This window comes from Sorex fumeus, unplaced genomic scaffold (assembly GCF_029834395.1).
Source record: "Sorex fumeus unplaced genomic scaffold, SorFum_2.1 ptg000122l, whole genome shotgun sequence".
Lineage (NCBI taxonomy): Eukaryota > Metazoa > Chordata > Mammalia > Eulipotyphla > Soricidae > Sorex > Sorex fumeus.
In genome coordinates, this window is record NW_026606179.1 from 38,012,747 (window position 1) to 38,036,052 (window position 23,306).

At 46.9% G+C, this 23,306-nt stretch overlaps 1 protein-coding gene across 1 annotated transcript in view; it reads right to left on the reverse strand.

Annotated features, from left to right (window-relative positions):
• Window positions 1-844: 844 nt before the first annotated feature.
• The window catches only part of CES5A (carboxylesterase 5A), a 39,528-nt gene continuing 17,066 nt past the window's right edge, over window positions 845-23,306 (reverse strand). Inside the window, exons 10-16 of the mRNA XM_056136108.1 lie at window positions 21,924-21,992; window positions 19,038-19,185; window positions 13,150-13,299; window positions 9,965-10,037; window positions 9,701-9,884; window positions 1,372-1,425; window positions 845-1,000 (exon numbers count right to left, since the gene is read on the reverse strand). Coding sequence (XP_055992083.1) covers window positions 845-1,000; window positions 1,372-1,425; window positions 9,701-9,884; window positions 9,965-10,037; window positions 13,150-13,299; window positions 19,038-19,185; window positions 21,924-21,992 — 834 coding nt within the window. The remainder of the gene's footprint in view (window positions 1,001-1,371; window positions 1,426-9,700; window positions 9,885-9,964; window positions 10,038-13,149; window positions 13,300-19,037; window positions 19,186-21,923; window positions 21,993-23,306) is intronic.

Consider the following 23,306-nt stretch of genomic DNA (forward strand, 5'->3'; position numbering starts at 1 on the left):
GACACACCATCCAACCACTCACGTGCACACACACACACACACACATTCACACTCATATTCACTCTCACACAACACACACACTCACACAAAACACACTCACACACTACATGCCACACACACATTATTCACACTCTCCTTCCACAGCTTCACACACCACACACACATATCACACACACTCTCACACAAAACACACATGCCACATACACATTCGCGCTCTCCTGCACAGCCTCACATACCACAGACTCACACAAATGCACACAGTCTCATACACACTCTCACACAGAACACACATGCCACATGCCACACACACATTCACACTCTCCTACACAGCCTCACATACCACACACTCACACACACAAACACTCTCATACACACTCTCACATGAAACACACTCACACGCCACATGCCACACATGCATTCACACTCTCCTACACAACCTCACACACCACACACTTACACATATCACATACACATTCACACTCATACATTCTCATGCACCACACAAATATTCACACACACACTCTTGCACACCAGACACTCACATTCATACTCATACACTCTCACACAAAACACACTCACATAGGACACATTACACCATTCACACTCATACACACTAACACACCCTCACACCCTCATACACACACTTCACTCACACAGTCACTGCCTCTGACATCCACCTCCACCACCAACACTCACCACCCCACACACACACTCACCCACCACACACACATACCACACATGCTCCCACGTACACTCACACAGACACACAGCCCTCCCCATTAGGACATGCCCATCCTGCCTCTCTGTCCTGGCCAGCTGACCTTTGCAGCCTGGCGCCATGCCCTCACCCTTGGCTGGGAAAACTGTAGCGTGCTCTCTTCAGCCCTGGATTGAAGGTGCTGGTGACATCACCCAGTTCTGCCAACAGCCAAAGTCTCTCAGGGCCCCGGGCAGGACTGGGTGCGGCCTGCAGGTGGTGGCCTCCAGTCTCATCGTGACTCTGCAGAAGGGCGGATGAGGCGGCAGAGGCTCTGGACACGGGGCCAGAGCTGAGCTCAGCACCGCACACTCAGAGGTCACATGAGGTGATTGTCAGGCACACAGTGGGTCTGTTCCCACTGTCAAGGGCAGAAAATGATCCCTCTTCCTCCCCCGTTGGGCCCACCCCTGTAGGAACAGCCTCGCTCCTCTGCCCCGAGAAAGATACTCTCCTGGGAAAGCAAATTCCCAGGAAGGGGCCTTTGCACTCAGGAGGGAGGATCCCAGCACCCCATTCCATTAATTCACTTAAGAGCTGAGTGGGGAGCCTGTTCCAGAACCAGCACTGGTGATGAGTCCGTGTTCGGCCTGACCAGTAACTATAGGACTCACCGGACAGACTTTCCAGCTCTGGGCCACCCAGCTGGTGAGGCACAGGGGTCCTTTCTAGAAAGAGGGGAGGGGAGGCAGGGGCGCTAGGAGGGAACTGACCACTAGCCTTCACCCTGGGTCAACAGTTTGTGAGTAGAGGCTTTGATGGCATTGTCCAAAACAGCTGCTGTCTGGAGACCTCCTGCCTGTTCGGTTACCCTCCCAGTAACCCCGACTCCTGTTCCAGCAACCTGCCGCCCATCCCGCTATGAGCAGCAGGGCAATTCTGTTGGACATGAGCACACCTGCTCAAAGGCAATGCGACACCATTGCCATAAATGAAACCCCAACGTGACTCCCCAGGAATTAAAAGAAAGCATGGAAACTCTGCCGCTGTATTTTGAAGAATTACAAGCATGGGGCTGCAGCAATAGCACAGCTGGTAGGGTGTTTACCTTGCACGCGGCCTACCTAGGTTCGATTCCTAGCAACCCATATGGTCCCCCGAGCACCGCCAGGAGTAACCCCTGTGCAACACCGGGTGTGACTCAAAAAGAAAAAAAAATAATTACAATCATGATAAAGAGTAATTAATCCAAAGAGTAATTAAGAGAGGAGGCTGGGGTGGCGAATGCCTTCCCTGGGCAGCCCCAAGTGAGGAGCCCAAGTCTGGGTCTGCCCCCCAACCCCCATGGTAGTGGTGGTGGTAGGGGGAGGAGGGTGCCCCAAGATTTTGATCCTGGCGTGGATGTGGCAAGAAAGGGACCCTCCTTCACTGCTAGTGGGAATGCCAACTGGTTCAGCCCTTTTGGAAAACAGTATGGACGATTCTCAACAAATTAGAAATTGAGCTCCCATTTGAGCCAGTAATACCACTCCTGGGGATATATCCCGGAGAGGCAAAAAAGTACAGTCGAAATGACATCTGCACTTCTATGAACATTACTGCACTGTTCACAATAGCCAAAATCTGGAAAAAAACCCAAGTGCCCAAGAATAGATGACTGGTCAAAGAAACTTTGGTACATCTACACAACGGAGTACTATGTAGCTGTTAGAAAAGATGAAGTCATAAAATGTACATACAAGTGGCTCTACATGGGAAGTATCATGCTAAGTGAAATGAGTCAGAAAGAGAGGGACAGACATAGAAAGATTGCATTCAACTTGGCAATATAAAGTAACAAAATAGGAGACTAACACCCAAGAATAGCCGAGATAAGTACCAGGAGGTTCATTCCATGACATGGAGGCCATCCTCACATGCTAGGGGAAAAGGCAGCTCAGGTAGAGAAGGGAGCACCAAGTAAAGGGTGTTGGGAGGATCATCCCAGGATGGGAGATGCTGAACATGATTGCCACTCAATGCCTCTTTTGCAAACCACAGCACCCAAAAGGAGAGAGAGAGAGAGAGAACAAAAAGGAATGCCCTGCCACAAAGGCTGGTTGAGATGGGTTTTTTTTGGGGGGTGGGTGGGAGAGATACTGGGATAATTGGTGGTGGAGAATGGGCACTGGTGGAGGGATGGGTGCTCCATCATTGTATAACTGAAACCCAAGCACGAAAATATATAAGTCTATAACTGTACCTCATGGTGTTTCACTAATAAAAATTAAAAAAATAAAATAAAATATAAAAAAAGGGTAGAATGTTCTTAAAAAAAAAAAAGAGTTTGATCCTTTTCCACCAGGTGTGTCTGAGCCCAGCCCAGGGTTCACTGTGTCTGAAAGAAAAAGTTATGTAAACACAGCAACACTGAAGGCCATGTGCTAGACTGTTCATGGCGTGAATTCAGGTGTGTTCTAGAATATTCTGTTCCTTACTACCGTGATAGATAGCCAACAACAGCAAAGCGGATGCTTCGTGGTCCAGAGACGGAAACATTGGCTCTGTGGCGGTAAGCGAGAAGTCACTGCATGCTTCACGGCCAAGTGTGAGAAGTGGGATATCAGGAGATGCAAAGGCGATGCCAGGGGGCACACTCTGGATCAGAGGCGGAGCTGGGACAGAGCACAGTGTGCTCCTGGCCATCAGTAGTGGGGTGATTCTGTGGGCAGATGGGGCGTGGGGTGGGCAGGGTGAGGACAGGGTGCGGGGGCAGGAGGATGGGCGGGGGTCAGGCAGGGACCACCTGAGCTCAGATCTGGATGCTGCTGAGAAGCATAATGAGTTTGTGGCATTTCTCGCTAATCATTAATATCTGCCTTTGCCTGCTTTGTATACTGTCTCCTGAGTTTTTACCGGACAGCTGAGAACACAATGTCCAGTCTTTTTTTTTTTTTTTTTGCTTTTGGGTCACACCTGGCGATGCTCAGAAGTTACTCCTGGCTCTGCACTCAGAAATTACTCCTGGCGATGCTTGGGGGACCATATGGGATGCTGGGAATCGAACCCGGGTGGGCCACGTGCAAGGCAAATGTCCTACCCGCTGTGCTATCGCTCCAGCCCCAACACAATGTCCAGTCTTAAGAACTTATTATCAAACAGGTGAGACAGGATTGCTAGAGACAAAATTCCTGACCATCTACGCTGACGGAGAGAACGTAAATGGTCCACTCGCCCTGGTTTTATTTTTTTTAATTCATTTTTTAACTTTGTTTTTAATTTTTAAATTTTATTTGTATAAAGTTGGCCACAATAATTGATTATTATTATTCAATATTTCAACACCACCATTACACCTTTTCCCATCACCATTATTTGGAAGTTTCCCACCTCTACTCAAGCCTGCCCCACAGGCAGATGCTAGATAATTTATTTTGTATTGCTGGTTATGAATAGTATAAGATGTCTGCAAGGGACTATCTCACAGTGATTCAACAAAAAAGCAAAAAAATAAATAAGTAATTTGAAATATCGAAGGGGCTGCAAAAGGGGCCACGCACTCTTGGGATCCTAAAAATTTAAATAATTGACGTCTGGCATCATCTCTGCAGCGAGTGGCCCGGTTTCAAGAGTCATTTGTGAGTCTCTGGATCATGGCCATTAATGCGCTTAAATGGCACCCAGTGGCAGTTCGTGGGCGTGACAGCCAGTCACCCTGGTTCTAAATACGCGATCATGATTCTATTGTTTCTGCTCATAGGAAGAAAGACAGCATGACACTCAAGCAAAGGCTGGGTTGCACTGGCTCTAGCATATGAGAAGTTAAGGAGGTGGCTAGGTATAATACAGCATAAATCAGAAACAGAGCACCTCAGTAGGAAGTAAACGCAAATGTGATTATAACATGCAATGATATATAATCACATGAAATTAATCAGGTAGGTAGGTAGATATAACAGATGGCCAGAGAATGATGGGTGCCTGGGCAGAGATGCTCAGACCAATTCCCTTTTATTATTATTATTTTTATTATTTTATTTTATTTATTTATTTTTGCTTTTTGGGTCACACCTGGCAATGCACAGAGGTTACTCCTGGTTCTTCACTCAGGTTTTACTCCTGGCGGTGCTCAGGGGACCATATGGGATGCTGGGAATTGAACCCTGGTCTGCCGCATGCAAGGCAAACGCCCTACCCTCTATGCTATTGCTCCAGCCCCCCCCCCCAATTCCCTTTTATTGACCAGGCCCCCATCCTCGGTTTGGGTCTGAAGCTGGGTTCCTCCCCCGTGCCCAGGCTGGTCTTCCTGCCACTGTGCGTCTGGGGAACAGCTCGGCACACCCTCTCGCTGGCCTTTGTCCTCCTGTCTGTTCTTTGAGGTTCCACCCAGGGCTCCGGAACCACCAGGTAACACGCAGTCTTGCCAGGAAACTTCCTGGCGTTTGGAATCAGAGTGGCCCGTGGTAAATGGCTTCATCCCGCTCGCCCGGTTCCTGCCTGCCCAGGGAACCACGGAGATGAACGCAAACTCTAGCAGAGTGCTGGGCTGTGTGAGGGTCCTCTGGAAGGTGCTTTCCTGGGACCTGAGAGTGGCTTCCTGATGCAGCCCTGAATGCACTTCCCGTGCCGCCCCCCGCCCCCCCAGGCCCCATACCCACAGGAAAGACTGAGGCTTATAGCCAGGGCCTGGGGGCCGGAGAGGGGAAGCATTGAGTCTGGGCAGGAAAGTTTAGGGGGAAGATGAAAAGGAATAAGGATTCCTTTTTATTCCATTTTGCCCACATGCTGCAGGTTCCTAGGTACTTGATAAGAAAGTATATAAATCAGAAAAGACCCAGCATGTGTAGGTGTGTGTTCGGGGAGGGGTGGTCCTTGGAGCTGTCTCCAGGGACTGAGCGTAGGTAGGGTGTGCCCGCAGGAGGCTTGGTTTCATCCCCAGCACCACATGGTCCCCTGAGCACTGCGAGGAGCAACCTTGGGTTATTGAGTTGGAAGGAGGAGCCCTGGCACCAGTGCACATAGCCCTGAAACAAAACATACAAAAATTAAAAAAAAGTGCAAAAGACCCAGGACTAGTGAGATCTCTCAGAGGGCTGGAGGACAAGTTTTACATGCAAAAGGCCAGGGTTCAGGCTGGAGCGATAGCACAGCGGGTGGGGCATTTGCCTTGCATGTGGCCGACCCGGGTTGATTCCCAGCATCCCATATGGTGCCCCAAGCACTGCCAGGAGTAATTCCTGAGTCCAGAGCCAGGAGTAACCCCTGAGCATCGCCGGGTGTGACCCAAAAAGCAGGAAAAAAAAAGACCGGGCTTCAATCCCTGTATATCCTCCAAGCACCAACAAGGGCAACACCCAAGCACCACTGGGTGTAGCACGGAAAAAGAAAACAAAAAGAAAAGAAAAGAAAAGAAAAGAAAAGAAAAGGAAAGGAAAGGAAAGGAAAGGGTAAGAAAGAAAAGAAAGAAGAAAGAGAGAGAAAATGAGAGAGAATGAGAGAGGTAGAGGAAGAAAAAGAAAGAAAGAAAGAAAGAAAGAAAGAAAGAAAGAAAGAAAGAAAGAAAGAAAGGTCCCAAACCTCACCCCTGTTCCACCTTTGAGAGCAGACTTTCTGGTTGATAGATTGCATCTCTTCCTTTCCCAGTGTTTCGGGGGAAGAAACAATGATACCTGGTATTGGTTTGGACGTGAACGATTTTGTCTTATTTTCTTCTTCCAAGGTCTGGGATCCCATCGCCAGCAAGTCACAAAGCCTGAGATGAATGGGTTTTTTTCTGTGATCATACTGCCCTCTGCTGGACATCAGAAAATTCGCAGACGAAGAACGGTTAATCCTTTAATTCTATTTTGGTTTGATTTGGTGATTCCGGTCCAAGATGGTTTAGAAAAAAAAAAGTAAACTGTGTATTTCACAACAAGGATTGGTTAACTATGTTCTGGTTTCATAATAATGAAAAAGCAAAGAGGATTGTGAAATGCATGTGTCTGTGCTGCTGACAGAGTGTTTTGTTGAACCATGGACAAGGGGTGACGTTGGAAGGGCATGGCCTTTGACTCGGTTCATACTTCACCGACCCAGATGTGAAAAGCAAAAGCGTGTTGATTCAAAGCTGCTTAGGAAATTGTACTCAGCAGCATCCAGGGTAGGTAAGTGTTGAGGCTGATGAGAGCCATCAAACCTGGCATAGCTGAGCACCTGGTCCCTGGAACTGCATGGTTTTAAGTGTGGTGGGTTATGGCCTTGGTGTGCCCCAGCACAACCAGGCGCCAGACTTACACCACTGGGCAGGGAATTACCATGAACGGCCTCTGGGTCTTGGGCTGGAGTGATAGCACAGCGGGTAGAGTGTTTGCCTTGCAAGCTGCCAACATGGCCGACCAGAGTTCGATTCCTCCTCCCCTCTTGGAGAGCCTGACAAGCTACCGAGAGTATCTCACCCACATGGCAAATCCTGGCAAGCTACCCGTGATGTATTCGATATGCCAAACACAGTAACAATTGTCACAATGGAGACATTATTGGGCCCGCTCGAGCAAATCGATGAACAACGGGAGGACAGTGGCAGTGGCCTCTGGGTCTTAGGGCTTACTCTTGACTCTGCGCTCAGGCATTACTCCTGGTGGGGTTTGAAGGACCCTATGAGATGCCAGGGATTGGAACTAGGCCAGCTGTGTGCAAAGCAAGTGCCCTACCCACTATACTATCACTCCAGCTCTAGATCTGTACACTTTGGGAAAGTTCTCTAAGTGGTTTTCCTACTTAAAACTTGATTAAAAATTTAAAAAAAATAACACTTTTCACTTTTAAAAGAAAAATGCAAGATGTCAAGTGGTATTTTAATTTTAACTTCAACTCAACAAAACTTCTAATGCCATGTGACAGGCCCAAGGAGGGAGAAGGTCCCACCCTGGGTGGACCTGGAGCTGTACTTCCTCCTGTGAGACACCTCTGACAATGAGAAGGCGAACTGAGGACACGGGCACTGTGGGAGGGACATAGGGCACATGTGCACTGATAGTCAATGGTCATATCTTAAAAATGAATTTTGATGTTTCCTGGTCTGCCAAGTCAAAATTAGCCTTCTTGGACCAGAGAGATAGTATAGGGGTAGGGCGCTGGCATTGAGTAAGGCCGTTCTCTGTTTGATCCTGGATACCTTATAGGGTCCCCTGAGCACTGCCAGGAGTGACTCCCAAGCACAGAGCCAAGAGTAGTCCCTGAGTAGCCCCCTGGGTGTGGCCCAAAGTCTCTTCCTCCCCACCATAAAGAAACAGGAAAGAAAGCCTTTAGGATAGGTCTGATAACCTTTCAGTAGCTATATTGCTAACTATAAGGCCCAAAGGAGAGGAGAGGAGAGGAGAGAGAGAGAGAGAGAGAGAGAGAGAGAGAGAGAGAGAACCTGTCATAGAAGCGGGTGGGGTGGGGTGGGGTGGATGATGGGAGGGAAACTGGGGACATTGGTGATGTGAAATATACACTCGAGAAGGAACAAGTGTTGGAACATTGTATGACTGAAACCCAATCATGCACGATTTGGCAGCTAGCTTGTATCTCTTCAGAGGGCCCTGATGCCCTGATGCAGTTCCAGCATCTCCCATGTTTCCCTACCACAACCATCTCAGCAAGCAGAGACCCTTTGATATGTAAATGCTCAATCCAGGGAGATTAGCATGAGAAGGGCAGCCGTGCCCACCTCCCACAGCTGCTAACTGCTGACTCACTCACCTGCCCGCCACTACAGATTCCCGACTAAATCTCCCAGGAGATGCATACCAAGCAGCTGAACTACACTGGAAGTTCTAGTCCCAGCGGTCAGCTCATTGGCCCAGACCTTAGACCCTGAAGTCTCTGTCCTGGCAGCACCTCTCAATTCCTCAATCCTGACATCCCAGTTGGTACACGTCAAATCTGATAGAAAAGTAACATAGAAGCCAATGAAACTCAACAAATAAAAGCAATTACACAGAAGGCTCAATTAGCCACAGACAACTTAATAAATCTTAGATAAGGCTTGACCCAGTGATCAGATATGACAATTTTCATATTTAAAAAATTAATTTAAAAAAGATTAGCATGATAGACAATTGGCTGTAGAATGCTGCCCCTGTCCTTCTGATGATTGTTCGTTTACAGCAATAAATATCAAATGTGGGGCTCAATCCATATGGCCCCACACTTTTTCTCTTATTTCCTTAACCCCATGGAGCAACCTGCTCCAACCCTTTTCACCGAGGGCTGGCCCCTGGCAGTCCCTGACTTGTGAGTTCCTGACCCCGTATGGCATCTGCTTTCCGTGACTGACAGAAGTTGGCTCTTGGACATGTCCCAATCCCCCACACATGCCCCCAACCTGAGCATCTTCAGTAATCCAAGGTCCACGTCACCTTGGGTGCTGAGGGGAGGGAGAGCAGTGTTGGGGGTGGCAAACTTTTCAACACAAAGTCAAATTCTTTCTCTTTATCTTACATTTTTATCTCATTTTCAAATGAGTAACAAGATCACTATTAGGTAACGAATAAGTCAACTGCCCTGGAGATTCATTGAATCTTTTGAATCTTTTATTTTTTCTTTTTGGGTCACACCCGGTGATACACAGGGGCTACTCCTGGCTCTGCACTCAGGAATTACTCCTGGCAGTGCTTGGGGGACAATATGGGATGCTGGGAATCGAACCCGGGTCAGCCACATGCAAGGCAAACGCCCTACCCGCTGTGCTATGGCTCCAGCCCCCCCGGAGATTTATTGAGGAGATCTGGAAACCTTCCAAGATGAGCAAAATTTATTAGGATTAGGATTATAATTATTTCGATGTCAAAAAGAATTATCTAAGGATGATTCCTCAGTCCCTAAAACAATGAACATCATCATAAAACATCATGTCTGATGACACAAGGATCCCCGCAGAAATGTGGCAGATCCCAGATGAAGCTAATGATGATTCTGGAGAAGGAACTCCCCACTCACACCGAGAGAGCTTCTCAAGGAGTGAAAGGGGAAAAGGAGATGCAGGGAGAGAGAAAATACAAGTAGGGGAGAAAGCGGGTCGTGGACGACTCCGGCGGACAGGATGGCTGGGAAGGCTCTGCTCCAGAAGGCCACCGGCCGCTCCTTCAGGTTCCTGCCCACACTGATGTTCAGGTCCAGCTGCAGATACTCTTTGCTGCCGTTGAAGGCCGGCCACCGAGGTAGGCCTATTCCATTAGGATCCCTGAAGGGAGGAGAGCAGAGCCCGGGTGAGACGCTGGTCCTGGGACACGGGTGCTGGGGCAGATGCAGAGGGTTACTCACCCACTGCGGGCAAAGTTGGCCCAGTATCTCATCATCTTCCTGCTGAGCGTTTTTTCCTCCTCTGTGGCTCCCTCTGAAGCAGAGAATCACAGTGAGGGGCCGGAAGTCACAACCTCATCTCTCCCCATGCCCCACTCCCCAGCTTCTCGGCAGCCCAAGCCTCATTCTGTGGGTCTCCTAGTGGACAAGGCTGAGCACACACTTCCCCAAGCCCCTCCCACCCCCAGGACATGCCAAAGTCTCAGAGGCTGCAAGTTTCTGAGGACAGGGACCTCCCTCCCTCCTCCTCTTCCCCCCTCTCTCTTTCTCCACCGATAAATTAATATTACTTATTAGTCACTTATCAATTTTTATTTTGTGGCTTTGAGCCACATCCTGGAGCTACTTCCAGGTTAGAGTTTGGGGGTCATCTCTGGCCTATCTGGGGCGCGTGTGGTGCCAGGGACTGAACACATGGCCCTTGCATGCAAAGCCTCGCTCCAATCTGTTCAGCGATTGCCCCAGATCATCAAATACCTTTTAGTTTTTTGTTTCTGGGTCATGTTCCAAGCTGCTCAGGGCTTACTCCTGGCTCTGAATGCAGGGATCACTCCTACTGGGGCTTGGGGGGAACCATATGGGATGCCTGGGATCAAACCTGGGTCAACCACATGCAAGGCAAGTGCCCTACCTGCTAGCTCTTTCTCCAGCCCTATCAAAGATTTCTTTATTTGAAAATATACTGTGCAAAGAAAAAAATCCAAATGCAGAACAGATCTCTAAGGAAAGAACCTCTCTCTCTCTTTTTCCCATTCCAGATGACTAGCCTCAGAGACAAGCCTTGCTCCCAGCTATTATAGTGATCATTAAGGACAGGATTTAAATTGACATCTTATTTTTTTTGTGGGTAAGGCGGGGGTCATACCCAGCAGTGCTCAGGACATATTCCTGGCTCTGCACTGAGGGATCACTCATGGCGGGGCTCAGGGGAGTATATTTTTTAATTATTATTTTACTTTATTTTTATTTTTTCTTTTAGGATCACGCCCAGCGATGCACAGGGGTTCCTCCTGGTTCTGCGCTCAGAAATTACTCCTGGCGGTGCTCAGGGGACCATATGGGATGCTGGAAATCAAACCTGGGTTGGCCGCATACAAGGCAAACGACCTACTCGCCCTACTTGCTGTGCTATCGCTCCAGCCCCTCAGGGGACCGCATGAAGTGGCAGGGATAGAACCTGGACTGGCCACAAGCAAGGCAAGTTCCCTACCCACAGTACTATCTCTCTGGCCCCTAAGTCAACACCTTTTCACACGCTTGATGCATTAATACTCATATATTCAGCATTTTTTACTTTTTGCTAAATTTTCCATCAGAAGGCACTTCCACATCAACACTTATAGTTCATCAATGTCTACTGGATAAATGTACTTACACCCAATTGCGTCTAAGTAAATAATTTCTTTATCCAGCATAAGGATGTAAAATGGATTTTTACATTACTTTCATTGATTTTTTTGCTGATAAACATATTGTGTGTGTGTGCATATGTTTGCACTTATGGAAATAAAAAGTGCAAACTTGTTACTTGTGGAAGTAACTGCACAAGAAGTTTTCCATGAATGTATGAGGTTGCCTGTTTCCTCACATCTGCCTGATATGCTATCATCATCATCAGTAAAATGTATTATTCTTCCAAAATGAGCAAGGAGTCCCTGCTTACTCGTCACCCTCGTGAGGAAAGAATGGTAGAATGAGTTTTCAAAATCACTCATGCTTCCTTCCTCATAGACTATTGGTACCAGTTCCCCCATTCTTTGGCTATTCCTTTTTTTTTTTCTTTTTGGGTCACACCCGGCGATGCACAGGGGTTAGTCCTGTCTCTGCACGCAGGAATTACTCCTGGCAGTGCTCAGGGGACCTTATGGGATGCTGGAAATCAAACCCGGGCCGGTCTCGTGCAAGGCAAACGCCCTACCCACTGTGCTGTCGCTCCAGCCCCTCTTTGGCTATTCTTGTTTCATTGATGTTAGTGCTTTAGAGATCAAGGAATGGGATCCTCTGGTTCCTGGCTTCTTCCTTCTTCTGGGTCTGAGGATCCATCTGCCCAACGTGTAGTAAGCCTTAGACATTGGTGCCTGATTCATAATCATAACATCTATTTTTCATTTTCTTTTGGTTTGGGGGGGCCACACCCAACAGTGCTCAGGGCTTACTCCTGGCTCTGCACTCAGGGATCACTCCTGGCATTCTTATGGGGTGCTGGGGATTGAATCTGGGTGGGCGCCTGCAAAGCAAACTCCCTACCTTCTGTCCTACTGCACCAGCCCCCGTAGCGACATTCATTAAGCAACCTTTGTGAGATTTGTGGGAATTGTTTCAGCTAATCCGTATAGCAACAGGGAAGGGAGTGATTATTATCTGTAGCACAAGATGGAAATGAGTAATGGAAACAAAGAGTAAGTCACAGTGTGTGAACCAGTCATGAGCCTGTATCATGTCATTCCCGCTGCCCCCCAACAAACTCTTAAGTGACACCTCAGGTAGGCTTTTCCCATCATTTATCGACTCACCTGACCTAATTGGTTAATGTTTTTTTTTTCCGGCAGTAAACATGGCATCCATTTGGGAGCCATAAGCCAGCACTACTAGTTCATGTGAATCTACATTAGATCATCGACATTCAGACCACTTGCAGCTAGAACGAAGTGAATAGGAGTTTTTGCCTTTGAATGCTTATGGCCAGTTGGTTCCTAAGAGTTCTGGGAAGTGCAGAGAGGTGGGACCCAGAGTTCAGAAAAGGAAAAAAGGAAAAAAGAAAGGGACTCTAATTTTCGCAAACAAAAGCACACACACACACACACACACACACACACACACACACACACACACACACAAAGACCCACAGGGAAAAAAAGGAGATTGCTTAAGAGTCAACATCTGCAAAGCTGAGCCCAAAAAGAAACAGTCATCAAGCAAATGAGGGCGGCTCCTATTCCACCTTGGCTTCTAACAATACAAGTGGATGCTTTTGCCAGGGCGAGTGGTGTCTGCCAACACAGATCCCAGCCAGCCCTCCCAGACTCCTCTCTGGCCGCCAAGAAGGGGCCGCATGGGGCGCTGTGGGGGATGCATTTCTGCACGCAGCCCTTGGGGCTCTCCGGAGCATCCGGGCCAAAGCCAGAACCCCTTAGGGCGGTTCCTACCAAACATGACCATGTCACTCTTCAGGAAGGGCCCTCCAAAGACAAAGCGGATTTCATCCGTGTGGTCAGCTTTCACGAAGGCAGGTTTCGAGTCCGCAAAGCAGAGGGGTCGGTGCTGGAATTCGTAGAAATAGACTGGCGTGCCGGAGTCTGCAGGGCAGAGGGGAGAGGGTGCGGGCTGTCATACAGGCTGGGCCGGGCAGAGGCTAGCCCTGCTGGCCCCCACCCCTCCCCCATCTAGGCCCCATCACCATCACCAACCCAGCCACAGGAGAAGGGGACAGCCTAGGGACCAGAACTCTCCTTATCATTTGAGACCAGCCTTTTCTATTCTCCAACACCCAGGGCAAAGAACTCTACCCTTCCCCCCCACCCCCCATTCCTCCCCCAAGGGACAGCCAGAGGGAAAAGAGCTCGTTCTTCTCAAAATTCCCTCAAACTGGTCAACATCTCCCTCCCCGAGACCTCTCCTTGACCCTGGTTCAACTGTCTGCAGACAAACAGAACCAAGTTTCCCCTGCTTCTGTGACATTGAGTTGCCTGCATTCCTTCCATTCTTCTCTGCTAAAGGTCTCTCTCATTTTGACCTTCTTTCCCTGAAAAATCAACAAGTTTTCTTGATTGGACCATGGCCACTAGGAGCCAAGTGTTTTACAAAGGCTCTCACTAAAGCGCACACAGGTGCACACACAGACACACATGAGCACACAGGGATACACAGGTGCACACGTGAGTGCACACAGCTGCACACACGTGCCCACAGGCGCAGAAATGCTTCTGGTCTTGGCCCCAAACTCCCAATCCGGTTTCTTTTGCTCCATTCTAGCAAGACCCCATGCTACAGTTGCTCTGTGTGCATTATCTTGGCTTTAACTGGAATATCATTTATGGGCAATACAAAACAGATTTCAAGGGTACAGTCCAATGAGATCTCACAGAGATATATTCTATTCCTTGATGTGCCTGCATCAGGACACAAAACATTTCCATCACCCTGGAAGGTTCCCTTGTGCCACTTTCTAATCACATTTTGCCAAGAGACAAGCGAGATTCCCCTCTCTGATCACCATTTAATCGTGCCTGCTCTTGACCGCCAAACAGATGTCATCTCTCTGCATGTCTACTCGGGCATGGCTACTTTTGCTCAGTATAATGCTTTTGAGATTCACGCATGTTTAGCATGTATGTTGCAAGATGACCTTTTTATTATCAAGTAGTGTGCAATTGAACAAATATACTATGATTTATTCATCTGATAATAGGGTTCTTTTTTTCTTTCTTTTGGCTTTTTGAGAGCCCGGCAAGCTGCCGAGAGTATTCGATATGTCAGACACAGTAACAACAAAGTCTCCAATGGAGACGTTACTGGGCCCGCTCGAGCAAATCGATGATCAACGGGAGGGCCTTTGGCTTTTTGAGTTACAACCGGCAATGCTCAGGGGTTACTTCTGGCTCTGCACTCAGGAATTATTTCTGGCAGTGCATGGGGGACCAAATGAGATGCTGGGGATTAAACCCAGGTTGGCCGAGTGCAAGACAAACACCCTACCCACTGTACTATTGCTTTGGCTCCAAATATGGTTCCTTCCTTCCTCCCTTCCTTCCTTTCTTCCTTCTTTCTTTCCTTCCTTCCTTCCTTCCTTCCTTCCTTCCTTCCTTCCTTCCTTCCTTCCTTCCTCTTTCTCTCTCCTGTCCTTCCTTCCATGCATGACTTCTCTCTCTTTCTCCTTGTCTCTCTTTCTCCCTTTGTTTCTTTGCTCTTGGATCACACCCAGCGATGCTCAGGGGTTACTCCTGGCTCTGCACTCAGGACTTACTCCTGGCTATGCTAGAGGGGCCATTCCTTTCCTAGGTATGAGATGCTGGGGATTGAACCCGGGTTGATCTCATGCAAGGCAAGAACCTTACCCACTGTACTATCTCTCCAGCTCTAATAGGGTTCTTTCACCTTGGGGTTATTATGATTTAAATTTGCTATGAAAAGAGATATTCAAATCTTTGTATAGCTAGATGCTTTTATTTCTCTTCAGCAAATATCTAGAACAGTAAAATAATGGGGTCAGTGTGCCTTCAGCTTTATAAGAAATTGACATTTCACAATTTTACATTCCCATCAGAAGTATATAATGGCCGTGAACATTCTGTGTCCTTGGCAATAATACATCTTTGTATGGTCCGCGTCTTGAATATTAGTCATTCTAGTAGGCGTGAATGGTTGCCTCATTTGGGCTTTATTTTACATTTCCCTGATGACTAATGATATTGAGCACCTTTTTGAGTACTTTTGGCTTTTCTGTATCTTCTTTTGTGAAGAGTCTTTTCAAGCCTTTCACTCATTTGTAACTGAATTGTCTTTTCATTACTGAACTGGGAGAGGTTTTCTAGTCTGCATATGAATTTATTGACAGGTAATTGTATTTGGAATTTGTTATTATGTTCTATGGCTGGTGTTTTAAAAAACTTTAAATGGTATTGTAGGTAAAATTCACAGTGTATAACGTGCATAGCTTTAATTATTTCAAAGTATATAATTCAGTGGACTTGAGTATAGTCAGGATACTGTAAAGCTGTTCTCTTCATCTAAATCTAGAAATAGTTCACCACTCCAGAAACCCTAGTCCCTCGCCCATTTGTCCCTCCCCTTTGACACTGGAAATAATTAATGTGCTTTCTGTAGATTTTCCTTTCCTAGGTATGTCATATATACTGAACCAGACAACACATAGCCTTTTATATCCAGCTTCTTTAACTTAGCATAAGGTTTCTAGCCTGTGCCAATACTCACTCCTTTTTATGGTCAAAAAATTATCCATTGCATTTATAGACCAGATTTTGTGCATCTGTTTATAAGTAGATGGACATTTGGATTGTTACTACTTTATGGTTACCATGAAGATGAACTCCATGAGCAATTTTTGTTTAACTCTGCTTTTAGTGCTCTAGCATATATTCCTGGGAATGTTGTTGTTGGATTCAAGAGTAATTCATGTTTCACTTTTTGAGAAGCAAAGATTTTCACCATGGGAGAGTAATTTTACATGTCTACAAGAAATACATAAAGATCCAGTTTCCCCATCACACTGGTGTTTGTACCCCCATCAGTTCAACAGCATCACTTCTCTCTCGTGGACATTAAATGGCATCTCAGTGTGACCATGATCTGAGATGCTTTAATGCTTAGTACTTGAGCATCTTCTCATGTATTTACTAGGCATATGCACTTTGTCTCTGAAGAAATGTCCCTTCAAATTCTTTGCCCGTTTTTGAGCTGAGTTGTCTGTTTTTAGTGGTAAGAATACTTTACATATTCTTAATAACAAACTCAGGCCAGATACATAATTTGCAAATATTTATTCCTATTCTGTGGATTGTCATTTATCTTTCTTTCTTTCTTTCTTTCTTTCTCTCTTTCTTTCTCTTTATCTCTTTCTCTCGTTCTCTCTTTCTGTCTGTCTGTGAAGCAAGATATATTTTATTGAACAAAATTTACTTAGAAACATGTGAGAAAAGAGAAAGAGAGAAAATATATGTTCAAGAGAGAAAACAGATTTTCCCAGAGTGGGAAAAAGGCAGCAAAGATACATAGAAAAATCAAGTGGGATCGGTGTTCAAAGAACACAGGCTTGAAGAACAAGTTTTTGGGTTGTCATTTAATTTTATGTTGTTCTTTGTTTTGTTTGGGCACTACACCCAGCAGAGCGTAGGCTTACTCCTGGCTCTGCTCTCAGTGATCCCTCCTTGGCAGGCTTGGGTAACCGTGTGGGGTGCCAGAGATCAAACCCAGGTCAGCTGTGTGCAAGGCAAGTGCTGTTTTTTGATGCATAAGCAATTTTAAGACAGTCAGCCAGAGATCCAGGGACCTTTTTTTTTTAATGTCTTTTCTGAGCATGTTGCCCACACTGGACATGAACATGGCCTTCCAGATACCCAGGGATATTAAGAAGCTTTTAAGCCTTCATTCCCCAGAGCATCTTATGCTCAGTTTTCCCTCCTCATCTTTGTTCTATTGTTGCCCAAACTGCCCTGGTCTTCAGAGCAGCTGCAAAAGCATTGATCTTCAAATATTTGTGGGAAATGTCCTCCAGGTAGTGCCTCAGCCCTAATGGAGCTCGAAGTTGGATGAAATAAATGCAAGTCTCTTCAGTCAGTTGTTTGGGGAGCCATCAGGCAGTTCAGAACAGACCCACATTTCTTTGAGAATAAGAATAATTCTTCTCCCTCCAGTAGTAAGTGTTTTCTACAAGTGTCGCTTGCTTCCTCAAGGCTAGTCAGTAGTAGCTGAGTATCAGAAGGTCATGTACGAGTATATTAAGACACGGGAAGTCTTTCTGAGGCCCAAGAGTAAATGTCTCAGTAAAACACTTGTTTACTTTAAACCCTTGATTTGTTTCCAGGATTCTGCTGAAATTAATTCTCAGAGTTGTTTCCAATTTCTATACTGCTTTTATAGAAGCACAGTTTCCTCCCATCACCATTTTCACTGTTATTATTAACCATGTTTCTTGTTATTGTTGCTAAGTAAAACTTTTAAAGTTTCCTTAAGTATAATTTTAGCTTTTACAATTGGATTTATAACTCACCACAAACTAGTTTTTGTGTGTCATATGAATTAGAGGGCTGAGGTTCAATTTTTCTACATAAATGTCAAGTTGTTCCAACTCCATTTGTTGAATGGGAAGAATTTTGTTTCCTTACTAAATTATCTCAACAATATTATTGAAAACCCATTAACCAGGTCTTTTCAGAACTCTGTTCTCTTTGTCGAGGTTTCAGCTAATACCAAACTTTCTTAATCATTTTAAGTACAATACTAGTCTTGGAAACAGGTGATGTATAAGTTCTCTGATTTTGTTATTCTTTTCCAAGATTGTTTTGGATATCCTTGTGTTTCTATATACGCTTTGAAATCAGTTCATTCAGTTCTTCAAAGCCATATTGCAACTGGGTTGAGATTGGGATTGTATTGAGTCTAGAGATCAGTTTGCCCCTTTTTTTTCTTAAACCATTTCTAAAAAGGCTCTCACATTCATCATTCCAGGAAAATAATTCTTGTCCAGGGACCTCCGGGTCACCAGTTCAAGAATCGGTTCTCAGTGTCTATCTTACCTGTCATAGGAATGGCTTCTATGACATAGTTGCCTCCCATAATTTCCTACCATTGCCAGCCCTACTCTGCTTGATAGCACTTTTGGACACATAACAGTATGCAGTCTGCATTTACTTATTCAATACCAATCTTCCTGAAAAGAATAGGAGCTGATTTTTAATTTTCAGAATGTGAGTTTCATGGTGTCCAGAATCTTTTCTTCACTCATTGCTGTGTCTCCAGAGCATAAAAGGCTGCCAGGCACAGAGTATGGCATTGCTAATTATTTATGGAAAGGAAAGGAAAGGAAAGGAAAGGAAAGGAAAGGAAAGGAAAGGAAAGGAAAGGAAAGGAAGATGGAAGGAAGGAAGGAAGGAAGGAAGGAAGGAAGGAAGGAAGGAAGGAAGGAAGGGAGGAAGGAAGGAAGGAGGAAGAAAATAATTTTCATCCTCACCAGTAATCTCTAATTGTTCCATTACCCCTCGCGCAGAGCTAAGGTATTTGAGACAATTCTACAAAAATAAAGGACTGGGGATGCTCCCCAAATTATGGGGAGGCTGCAATTTTCTACACTGTAGGGGAAGGAGTCTAAATAACTGAGCAACATTCCTTACCTCTGAAAGCGGGGCATTCCAAAGGTTAGCATTTGCACATATGCCCCAGACCACCTCGGGAATTCCCTTTCAGTGAGGAAAGATAAGGCAGAGCAGGTGACAGGATGAACAGGCAATACCTGATGCCTCCCAGCACCCACTGGACTCTCTGGCTGAGTCTGGGGAACTGAGGGTATGCAGAGACTCACCTCTATGATACTGAGCTGTGACCAGTCCAGGAACCGTGAAGAACACATCTCCGAACAAGTCCAGGAGAATATCCCGTGTTTCCAGCTCAGATTGCTTGTTCTGGAAGTATTCTTGAGCCACAAGCTGCAAAAACTGGGTGGAAGTGCGCTGCAAGGAATTGAGGATGGGTGGATAAGCAAAGGCCAGCCCGCTGAGAATGGACCCGGTGCTCACGGGGCTGAGAGCTTGACGGTCTCTGCCTCCCTGCATCCACCTGAGCCCCTGGGGTTAAGGATCACAGTGAACTCCCATTTCCCTGGCAAGAGCCCCAAGGCTGAGAGGTGAAGTGGGGGTGCCTGAACTCCCAACTGATAGATGGACCTGCGAACCAGAGGGTGGAGCAGGGGTGTCCTAAAGGTAGGACAAACACATTGTGGTTCAAACACTTGCCTCCTCTCTGCTCTTCAGTTAGTAAAACTGTTGTCTGACAAGGCCACACGCTGGCCCAGGCATGAGCTCGCTTGAAACCTAATGGGTATCATTGGGGCTGGAGCAATAGCACAGCGGGTAGGGCGTTTGCCTTGCACGTGGCCAACCCAGGTTCGATTCCCAGCATCCCATACGGTCCCCTGAGCACCACCAGGAGTGATTCCTGAGTGCAAAGCCAGGAGTAACCCCTGAGTAACCTCCGGGTGTGACCCAAAAAGCAATAAATAAATAAGTAAATAAATAAGGGTGTCATGAAGGTGGGATGGTGAGGTAGCACGGTCAGCCACTGGGCATGAGTCTGAAATGTCCCCGCTGCTCCCAGCTGGCAGCTTTGTCCCAGCAGTGGTGCTCTTCGAGTGACCTCCTTCCCTCCTGACTTGTTGTAAGTAATGGACGTTTACTCTCAGCAGTTCCTTGGGTGTGACTGGCAGGCAGCCACACGCCAGGATGCAAGTCCCCTGCACTTGGTAGCAAAACCTCGAGGCTCCTGCAAGTCTGCATCCAGAGCAGGAATAGCGACTTCATAACAATCCACTGAGCACAGGGCCCTTCTGAGAAGCAGATCTTTTTGTGAAAACACAGGACACGCCTTTACAAAACTGGTACATCTGGGTGCGTATATGTGTGCATGGGGGGGAGGGGGGAGTGATGGAGGGCGCAGGTATCAGTAGATGCCTTCAAGCCTTGGTAGCTTAAGTTAGTATCAATGTGAGAATAAAACAGTGTTGAACAAAACCCACATGGTCCAAAGACCTGTTGTTTTTGACATCTGAAAAACAGCTCCCAGGATCCCTTTGGGCTCCTTTTCAGTCTCCCGCATCTTCCCACACCATCTCCTTCCCACCCCCGGGTCCAGCTCAAGGCCCCACAGTTGACAGTATTTCTCCTTCACTCAGGCCTTGCTCCAGCGAGACCTTCTCTCTCCTGGCCTGAGCCATTCCACTACCTGCCTTTGTCTAAAACAGCCCTCGCCCCTGAGCTGCCAGAACAGAGAGCCCCGACTCTCAAAACTCCCCACTCATAGGGTTCTGGGGGAGCCTCTGCCTCCAGATAGCCCCTGGCAGCCATCCCCTTTTCTGTGCCATGCCTTTTTCTCTAAGGGGTGCAGAATTCCCTACCTCTCCAGCATAGACTTTGCATTCTTCTGTGGTGTCTCGGGGCAGTGCCCATGGCCCCTCGGCATCCCCACCCAGCTCTGTGTTTGCAGATCACCCTACTCCCCCAACACCTTGCACTGGGAATTTCTCCTCTAGGCTCCTTCAACTTACCCCCTACACCCTCCTCCTGTGGCAGCCAGAGAAGTCCAATTTATCACCAAACCCCACTCACCAAGGAGCCTGCTGACCTGGGTTATGTTGTACATCACGTCAGCTCTGCCACCCAACAGTCTACATGTTCCTGTATACAGGGGGCATCTGCTTATGGTCAGAGGGGCTCAGACATTGAGACTCTGAGTAAACGGCTTGTTGAATGAATGAATGAATGAATGAATGAAAACCAAGCAGGTGCTCTGGGGAAGGCCACCTGTTCTTAATTACATCCCCCCAACCCCAATTCTTCTGTGAAAGCACTATGGGCCTCAAAATATGGCAGGCAGGAATGAAGACAAGCTATCTCTTCATCCTTGGTCCTTGTGTCTAGGAGGATGGCTCTCAATCTTTTTAATCTTGTGCACTGGCCGGGTCTGCAGGTTGGTAACCACAGGTCTTGGAAAAATTTTTGTGTAGAGGACTAATGCATAAAATGACAGGGCTGTGGCCCCATACTAATTAGAGCCTAGAATCGAGCTTGGCTGGCATGTACAGTATACAAGCCCTCGTCCTGGGCACCTTGACAATTCGCAAGGTCTCAGATCCTCAGTAAGCAGGACTTAGGCTGCATAGTCTCTGCCAGGCTCAAAAGGGCGGGAGCAGGGCTGCTCCCAGCACACACATTCATACACCTGAAACCTCTGAACAGGGGATCAGCAAAGGGAGTGAATTTGTGGGCAAAATGGCTAGTTGGGCCGCCATGTGTGTTACCAGAAAAGCCTTTGAGTCCTGAAAGCTCTTTATATTTAATTTTATGTTATTTTGCTTTTAGGTCACACCTGGCAATACTCGGGGGTTACTCCTGGCTCTGCACTCAGGAATTATTCCTGGCGATGCTCGGGGAACCTTGTGTGATGCCAGGGATTGAACCCAGGTTGGCCATGTGCAAGGCAAGCACCCTACCTGCTGGACTGTTGCTCTGGCCCTTCTTTATATTTTAGGGTTGTGGATAATGAATGGCAGAACTATACCGACTAAAGATCTACTGAATGAAGGAAGGAACATCTGTGAGAAACATCTGTGCCCTGAGCCCGTAGGCTTAGTTTGCCCCTGGGAAGTTTGTTAAGTGAACAGATCTCCGGAGACCCATCACCCACGCTCACTTACCAGGTTGATTTGCACCAACTTCAAGGCATAAGACTTGTTGACACCCTGGAAGACTTCAGGAAACTCTTTCTGTGAAGAGAGAAGGTGGCTTTTTAATTGATTTTATTTTTGTGAGTTTATTATTATTATTATTTGTTTTTGGAGCATGTCAGGCCATCCAAAGGGAAGTCAGCTTTTAGAGGGGCAGTTGGGGAATGAAAATTTTTTCAGCCCCTAGGGCACCCCAAAGCTCAAGCAGTGCCATTTTTGTTCCACCTGCAGGATGTGGGTCCTGAGTGCCTGCTTCTGGGAAGGCCACCTGGTGGTCTGAATTACATCCTTCCTCCCCATTTCCTATGGGAAAGTCCTAATGACCAATGTCTCAGAATGGGAGCATATATGGAAAGAGATGCTCTTCTTTTCTTTTCTTTTCTTTTTAAGAAACAGGATAAGTTTATTGGGGTGCACTTCTGGGTGGACCCTTTCAGCCCCTAGTGAGGCTGGGGTAGAGCCACACCTCAGGAGAGGCTAGGCAGGATTTTAAGAAGTCTTAGTCCTTGAAACCAAGTACCTGGATTTTGCTTCTGGGAGCTTTTGGCCATGGGGGTTTCATCTGGAGTGGGAGGAGAGGGCACACCCAAATCCATCTGAGATTTCTTGGAATGGAATTGACTTGGTATGGGGTCCTGAGAGGTCTCTGATGAGCTGCTGTCTTCTGTGGATCAAGGCCATTGATGCACTGAGATGGCTCCCGACAGGTTGTGGGTGTGACAACCAGGACCCCAGGCAGGCGGAGAGATGGGAAGGGATGGCCATGGTGGCAGGGGGGAAGTCTGTCCCTTTCTGTCTTCCCACCCACCTAGGGCTGTCACACCCACAATTTGCCTCCGGGTGCCATCTCAGCACATCAACAACCTTGATCCAGAGACTCCCAAATGAATCTCAGAATGGATTAGCTCCCTAGAGAGATGTCTCTGGACCCCAACCATTTACAATTTTAGAATTCCAGAAGCATGCAAGCTCTCATGATATTCATAGTAAGCAACAGAAAATAAAGTATCCAGCATCTGTCCCTGGCAGACAGGCTTGAATGGTGGTGGAAAAATTTGAAATAATGGTGGTGGGATTGGTGTTGAAATATTGAATGGAATCAATTACTGTGAATAACCTTATGAAAATAAAATTTTAAAAAAAGGAATTCTTGGTCAGGAAAGGTAACAGAGACCAGCAGAAGTGGTATACTGGGTAAGCACAGGATATAGCCTGGGGGCTACCAGACTTGGGATGGGCCATAACCTCTGTCTTAGGTACCAGTGCCAGGGTAATCTTTGATTCTGGGAATGTCGATATTTCATCAGCCGGCCACCATTTGGATCCAGGCAAATCTTACATAATAGATGGCCT